At 39.0% G+C, this 8050-nt stretch overlaps 1 protein-coding gene across 1 annotated transcript; it reads right to left on the reverse strand.

Moving 5' to 3' along the window:
* Window positions 1–5692: 5692 nt before the first annotated feature.
* LOC109543272 lies at window positions 5693–6677 on the reverse strand. The gene is made up of 4 exons (XM_019912891.2): window positions 6568–6677; window positions 6430–6508; window positions 6209–6380; window positions 5693–6156 (listed from the first exon to the last, which is right to left on the reverse strand). The coding sequence occupies exons 1-4, from the start codon at window positions 6580–6582 to the stop codon at window positions 5913–5915; spliced, it is 510 nt and encodes a 169-aa protein (XP_019768450.1). The 5' UTR covers window positions 6583–6677; the 3' UTR covers window positions 5693–5912.
* Window positions 6678–8050: the final 1373 nt, after the last annotated feature.

Genomic DNA, 8050 nt, shown 5'->3' on the forward strand with positions numbered 1-8050 from the left:
CAACCGCGCTCGCTTCTTGAAAAAGTTGCATCTCCAAAACTGCGGCACGCAGGAACATGAAACTCTCCTCATCATTAGAAAACACATGACTCTAAATTTGCAGAAAATTTCATAAAAATGATTCAGAAGCCTGATTTTTGCGAACATAGTAAATATGGGGTTTAAAAATCAAAGCCTTTCGTCAACTGCACTATCTTATTTAAAAATTCACACTTTCCAAACTAAACAGAACAAGACAATGAAACTTTTACCATCACTAGAAAACTTATCGCTCTTAAGATTCTGCAAGTTTCATAAGAATCGTGAGAGGTTCTCATTTTTTCTTGAACTCTCAAAGTTTGACTCTAAATTAAAGTCTTTAGTCAACCGCGCTCGCTTCTTTAAAAAGTTGCATATCCAAAACTGCGGCACGCAGGAACATGAAACTCTCCTCATCATTAGAAAACACATGACTCTAAATTTGCCGAAAATTTCATAAAAATGATACAGAAGCCTGATTTTTGCGAACTTAGTAAATATGGGGCTTAAAAATCAAAGCCTTCCGTCAACTGCACTCTGTTATTTAAAAATCCACACTTTCCAAACTAAACAGAACTGGACAATGAAACTTTTACCATCACTAGAAAACTTATCGCTCTTAACATTCTGGAAGTTTCATAAGAATCGTGAGAGGTTCTCATTTTTTTTGAACTCTCAAAATCTGACGCAAAATTAAAGTCTTCAGTTAACCAGTTTCACTTACTTAAAAATTTGTATCTCCAAAACTGCTGTATACAGGGACATAAAACTCCGCTCATCTTTAGAAAACACATCGCTCTAAATCTGCAGCAAATTTCATACAAATCGCTCAAATTCTGACTATTTCCAACTTATTAAATGTGGGTTTCAAAATCGAGCGTTCGGCAAACTGCACTCTCTTATTTAAAAATCCACACTTTCCAAACTAAACGGAACAGGACAATGAAATTTTTACCATCACTAGAAAATTTATCGCTCTTAACGTTCTGGAAGTTTTATAAGAATCGTGAGAGGTTCGCATTTTTTCTTGAACTCTCATAGTCTGACTCTAAATTAAAGTCTTTAGTCAACCGCACTCGCTTTTGAAAAAGTTAAACGCCCGGAAAACCCAGTCAGTTTCCAGAAAAAGCAACGACAGCTGATAATTTTTGGGTTACAAAAAATGTAGTGCTTTGATCCAATGCAGGGTTTCCAAACTTTTTCGATAATGGAACACTTTGCAAACCCAGAAATTTTAACGGAACACTTGGTTTACTTTTCAGTTGATTTCTACTGAACTTTCTTTCACACCTAAAAAAAGTCCCCATTTTTTGAAGGGATAACGTACGTTACTAATGCGTTACGGCGCCGTTATTTCTGGCAAAGACAAAGACAAGTACGCAGCTTTCTCTCGCACGCACACATTAGCCCGCGAGCTGAATATAATAGTGTGCAGTCTGCGCGCCGTTCTTGGGAATATAATAGTGTGTAGTCTGTGGGTCGGTGGCCTTTGGATGCGTTTTCGTCCGACCTGCTTTCGTCAGTAATCGCACGAAAAGGAGCGAATGACCCAATTTTTAAGCTTATTTTCTAATCAATAGCATCAGAAATTTCCATAATAAAAAACGTTTTCCGGTTAAATCTCCAGGGGACACAGTTTAGGAAACCCTGATCTGGGATTTGGGAAGCTCTAGCAGACACTAATTAAAAAATGAATTTCGAGGATCTTAAAAAAAACAGTTCATGTTTTGTGTAAAAGTGTGTCGTGTTGTGATAGCAAATTCCTCATTTTTTAAGCTTCCATCAGACGATAAACATGCAAAAGGCAACAATAATTAAAAAGCGCGATAGCAACGTCGTTGAACACACCAGTGCAATGCAACACGCACTAGAAAGAGAAGAAGAATGTCATCGCAAAGGGCTCGACTCCGTTGTCGATTTATGTAGCTAAACTATCAGCTACTTGAAACCCGTTTGTGTTTCATCTCTTTTTGATGCGTGCGATTTATTCGTTACTTTGTTGCTCTTGGGTAGGCCTGGGTAACTCAGTGAATTTTTGAGTTAACGCAGTGCTGCGTAAATGTCTAGGTGTTCCAACCCAACGCACCGGCGCAGTAACTTCGTTCCGTTGCTGGGAAAATGTTGATGACCTTTTTTTACTTGTTTGCCGATGTATGTTAACGACCATTTACTAATAATATTTTTGAAGTTTCTGCGAAAATTCAGAATTTTCAAGTTTTAACAGTAACAACATTCTTCTGAACGCTCAATTTTCTAAACTTTTACTTAAAAATACTGCCAATCTTAAAGTATTTTCTGCGAAAAATTATAAAATAAATTTTATTAGAACGGAGCCTCGTTTGATGCCTTGTAAAAAGTTTGGAAATTCGTTTCAGGCTAAGAGTTATAACTCATTAACCGATGAGTTAACAACTCAACACAGTGACCCAGGCCTACTCTTGGGGCTACTTGCATGCATCGGTAATACTTTGGAAGCGGCCAGTTTGAACAAAGTTGAATTAGAAACTTTGCAAAAAAGTATAAAATTAAAAAAAAAAAAACGTGCATGTAGCCCATTTTGCCTTCCCTTCAGCCCTGTTTAGGACGATTTTCCGCTATACCTAAATCGCGTTATTGCAGCCAAAAAAGCCCTTAGACAATCAATTCCTAATCCTCTTGCTGGAGGAATAAGGAAGTTTAGCTTGTTCGAATACTGACCGGCATAGTTGGCCTGATCATGCAGCGTTCTACTCCCATCTCCCACATACAAATTGGCATTATCGCCCAGTACTATATGCAAATTGGTCCCAACAGTCGCATGGGGCGAATTGACAATATTTGCTGTTGTGGTGCCTTCGGTTATATTGTTTCGAATAATCAGCTCGTTTGGGCTCGGGTGCTGCAAAAGATTTATTGGCCATAAGCACCGGTTTTACCTGTGCAGACGGTACTTGCATCGATTTGGTATCCCAGAGGCAGTACTTGAAGCTCATCCGAGCCCGAACTGGCGGTGCTGGACGAACAACTGGAGTCCACCCGATTTAGGCCGCTGGAGGATAATTGTAGGGACATTTGAGCGCCATCAAGTCCCACTTTTCACCACACCAAAACTGTCTCAGTGCATGTAAAACGCCAAACAGTCACGACGAAACGCATATTGTGTGATAATAAAAAAAATGTGTTTGATCCAAAATGGTGTCAATGTTCTTAATCCGTTATCTTGTCGCTATCAGATAACTCGGAGTCAACTAAACGCGAGATTCCTAAATAATATTCCCGAACGAAACTGATCAAGTTTACCTGCAGCATGAATGCAATGCGGAGGATTAATGGGAGACTGGGACAAAATTAGCCGATTTTCTGATAAGCCATAAAAATCTTCTATCTACAAGATGGGAACAAGCAAGGTCATAGATAACGAGTTACATGGAGCCTACATTTTGCTATGTATATACTCATGTGCTTGTTCAAATAGCGTCTCTCCAATGGGTTTAGATCTTCCGGCTTCTTTAATTGTTCTTTCAGGGTTTAGCAATTATTTGCTTCTTAATCAGTGAAACCCAGTTAACTTTTTTATTGATTCAATTCGTGTGTGGACATTGCAATGGAAGTTGGAAGTTGCCAGAAAACTTCATTTCTGTCTTCGAGCAAGGGCGGATCCAGAGAAACTTGACCCCCCCTCATTTGTGGCGGGTTTATGTCGACAAACGATGTTTTCTGTCTCTAATCTAATGAATAATTGAAGAAAATAAATACTTTGGATGATGGCAAACACTAACGCGAATGACACGCATTTTATGAATATTTTACGGTTTGATAGTTATATGACGCATCAGATCCTTCAGTATGAATAAATTAGTAACTCTCTTAATACGCGCCCGATTTGGATCATTGAAAATTTGTTCAAAAACGAGTGGTTTGGTCTAAAAATCGCAATTTTCAAACTCGAAATCAGTTGAGAATCTTGAACGTTATAAGAGTTTGAAGGAGGAAAAACGATTTTTCAAGACAAATGTTATCAATGTTTCCTTTGCGGATGTTTGGTCGATTTTTTTTGGGAAAACGGCATTTTGCATATGGACATTTTCTGCGTAACTGTTAATATCGGGCCGATTTAAAAATTCTGAAATATGTAGAAAATTTGAAAAAATTTTCATTTTTTCAAAAAATCGACCTTGGAAATATGTCGACCAAAAATCAAAATTTTACATACGGGTTTTTTGAGCTCAATCGATTCCTTTCGACGCGAGAAGCCCAGAAATATGCACTTATAAAGTGTTTGGGTCAATAATAAGGAAGAAATCGTCGGATAAATATTGTCGTTGAAAAAACACTTAAAATGTGCCGAAAATGTCTATTATTTCGGATCTGAAAATTCTAGCATGTTTTTCAATGAGTTCGATGCATTCCTCGCGTCCGTGAGTTCAAAATGCTATAAAATTAAGATCTTTTAAGAAAATTGTAATTAAAAAAAAATCGACCTCCACCCTTGGAAAAATTTCGACCAAAAATAAAAATTTTACATGCAGGTTTTTTAAGCTCAATCGATTCTTTTCGACGTAAGAAGGTTACAAATATGCATTTATAAAGCGCTTGGGGCAATAATAAGGAAGAAATCGTCGGATAAAGATCGTGAACGTTCAAAAAACGCTTAAAATGTACAGAAAATGTCTATTATTTCGGATCTGAAACTTCTAGCATGTTTTTYAATGAGTTCGATGCATTCCTCGCGTCCGTGAGCYGAAAATGCTGCAAAATTTAAGACATTTTAARAACATTTTCATTTTTTCTTGGAAAAATGTCGACCGAGGTTTCGTGCAAAAWGCACAAATTGCAAGTTTGAAACCTTCTACTGAAGTTCCTGCGTTGATACTTGAAAAATCGTTAAAACCACCCGAATAATCATTAGAACCGTGTTACAAACCGAACTGTTTACAGGGCTTTTATCGGGGAAATTGTTGAAAAAATCCAGAATCTTCTCTCCTCTGGTACTGAAGCAAAACTTGACAAATTCCTGGAYATTCTCACGCGTATTCCATGAAATTCCATGYTCKTTAAGCAGTCTAAACATGATATCAAAAAAATTATCGAACAATTCCTAATCCGAAAATCCATTGTGTAATAAATAATAAATAAGTCGGATAAAAACATCAATTTCGTGTGTCGTGTAATTCTTGATCGTCGTAATAATTCTTGAGAAACTTCGAAAAAAGCAGCGTCATGTTCAAGTGGATTTTGCATCCGAAAAAAACCACGCAAACCTAAAACTTCTTGAATTCAAGCATTTTTTGAGAAAACTGCCAGCATTTCCTGATCGATGGTTTACTTTCTAAAAAGGCCATTTACTTCTCTCTAGAATGATGTACAAATGAGCGTTCTTGCTCATTTTGCCTCCGAGAWATGAGCAAAAAYGGGACGGAAAACATGGAATTTTGGCATAATTTTGCACCTGTGTCTGATATTCAAATTTCGCTTTCTGGGTCAAAACCACTCGAATTTCCTCACTAACGTTCTTAAGACTGAATCGACTTTTCAATTCTCTATCCAACGATGCCAAAACGAATACTGTGGCTCGAATGGTTCTTGAGAAACTTCGAATAAAGGCCATTTAGTTATCAATGGAATGATGTAAAAACGAGCGTTCTGGCTCATTTTGCTTCCGAGAAACATGCAAAACGGGACAAAAAACATGAAATTTTGCAATAATCTTGCGCCACCCTTGCACAAAACGACGATCATTTTTTTAATTTCAAAGATAACAGAAGACTCTAWTTTTTCTACATAACCCCCTCCCCCTGACTAAAGCTGGATCCGCCGCTGTGCAACGGAACATAACTCTATCTCAGAGCCTTAGAAACTCGCTCTCATCTGCTGGGCAGTTCGGTTCCTCCATTGCCTCTATACTCCTTTAGCTCTTAAACTGTGGAGCTACACGTTGCTTCGGCCTCTTCCCTGCTGACCAGTTTGGGAATAGTGATGGGAATCCCATAGAGGGCAGCCTGTTCAATGAGCTCTCTGTGCTTCCTCAAATCCGCATCCAGTTTCTGCTTCTTATCCACTTTGAGGTGCTTGGCTGTTGCGTCCGTCGGTTCTTCCAAATCTGCAGTCACCTTGTAGTAGATACAAGTGGAATCCGGATGAACGATCGCCAAAAATAGGCTGCAAAAAGCGAGAATATCAGGATGTGTGCCCGATCAGTTCGGATTGCCACCTTTTGGTCTGGGTGCTGCTTAAAAACTGCTGCATTTTCTCAAAACTCAGGCACTCGAAGCTGGCAATTGGCACAAAGACTACAACGTCCTCAGTGGGTTTCTTTTTCGCTTTTATGACGATCTTTCCCAGCTCTGGGTTGAATTCGTAACTTGGGCTCCAGTAGCGCTTAACTGGAGGATTAATCAACTTAAAGTTGGCTTTAAATTACTTTCAACAGACCTTCGCACAGCTCCAAGTAGACTTGCGTAGCCAAAAGGGACGCCGTCTCATCAGCCCCCATTTTCTGGAATTGGCCCCTCTGGAACGCATGCAACTTATTAGCACCTTCGAGTGTTTGCCTGTTAACGCATTACTTACCAAATGTTGATTCATTCTAAGCTTTTATTTAAGTATGAAAATTCACGCTAAAATTGAGGTTATAATTCCAATAATTTGCATGTTGCGACTTGCGAGGCGAAGTGAAACTAGATGTGGATCGTGCGCCATTTTCTAGTAAACGCGACAAAATGGTGGCAAATACTGCAATTTTGGTGTTTGGGCTGAGAAATTAGGATTCCTCCACATTTGACTTGCATCGGGGCTTCCAAAGGCTGCTCTTAAAGCGGCTATTTACTCCACTTCAGTGGAGTTTGGAGCGATTAACACATTTCTAACCTCTAAGAAGCTGGAAGCAAAAAATTCCAAATTTAAAGGGCCCCAGTGCCGATATTTCAGAAAGGCTGAAAATCACGACCTTTTGCCTAACAGGTTTCATCCGGAAGTCCTAACCTCCAAAGAGAAAGAAGCAAAGGTGCGCAAACCCTAAAAGAGTTAAAACAGCTTATATCTTGCAAACGCTTGCAAATATCTGTTGAGTCCTAAGAGCCTTTTTGGTCGGGTGTTTTGAGAACTATCTTTTTCTTCTCAGGCGTCATCCAAAATTCCTAACCTTCAGAGATTATGTCATTTTTAAACTGACATTTCGGAAACGGGTGGAAAAATCAGATTGGCCGTAAACCATTTTCGATGGCCTCTCAAGCTACCTTCCGCCAACTGGATTTTATTAGAAAATTCTAACCTCCAAAGAAACAGAAGCAAAATTTGAGGGCCGCGAAGCGTTAACCCGCAGGCATTTCTGAAACAGTTAAAAACAGCTAGGGACTATTTCGATAGAGCGTTTCGAGACTGAACTTTTCCTCCTCAGGCATCAAACGAAATTCCTAACCCTGATTTGAGTTTTATTTGAAATTCGCTATGGTTTTAGAGTAAGAAGCGAAAACCTCAAATCGTCTGGCTACGTAAGAGTTTAACAGCTCCCTGAGATGATCGGAAATTTTGTATTAATTGTAAAAAGTTTCGGATACTGGATTTAATTAGACATTTCTAACCTCCAAAGTAACAGAAGCAAAATTTGAGGGCCGCGAAGCGTTAACCCGCAGGCATTTCTGAAACAGTCAAAAATAGCTAGGGACTATTTCGATAGAGCGTTTCCAGACTGAATTTTTCCTCCTCAGGCATCAAACGAAATTCCTAACCCTGTTTTGAGTTTTATTTGAAATTCGCTATGGTTTTAGAGTTAGAAGCGAAAACCTCAAATCGTCTGGCCACGTAAGAGTTTAACAGCTCCCTGAGACGATCGGAAATTTTGTATTAATTGTAAAAAGTTTCCGATACTGGATTTAATTAGACATTTCTAACCTCCAAAGAAATGGGAGCAAAAATGTGCATTTTGCGCGCCGCGAAGCGTAAAACCCCCTGTATCTCCAAAACGGTTGAAAATAGCTGATCAGTTCTAAGAACCATTTCGATAGAGCGTTTTGAGGTCTAACATTTCCGTCTCAGGCGTTAAGCGAAGTTCCTA

The sequence above is a fragment of the Dendroctonus ponderosae genome, unplaced genomic scaffold (assembly GCF_020466585.1).
Source record: "Dendroctonus ponderosae isolate FM_Combo_2020 unplaced genomic scaffold, Dpon_F_20191213v2 Dpon_F_20191213_9, whole genome shotgun sequence".
Classification (NCBI taxonomy): Eukaryota; Metazoa; Arthropoda; class Insecta; order Coleoptera; family Curculionidae; genus Dendroctonus; species Dendroctonus ponderosae.

Coding starts and splice junctions, on each gene's coding strand:
- LOC109543272 (XM_019912891.2), bottom strand. Junction 6,381..6,429: donor CTACTTGGAGCTGTGCGAAG/GTCTGTTGAAAG, acceptor TTAATCCTCCAG/TTAAGCGCTACTGGAGCCCA. Junction 6,157..6,208: donor AGCAGCACCCAGACCAAAAG/GTGGCAATCCGA, acceptor CGCTTTTTGCAG/CCTATTTTTGGCGATCGTTC.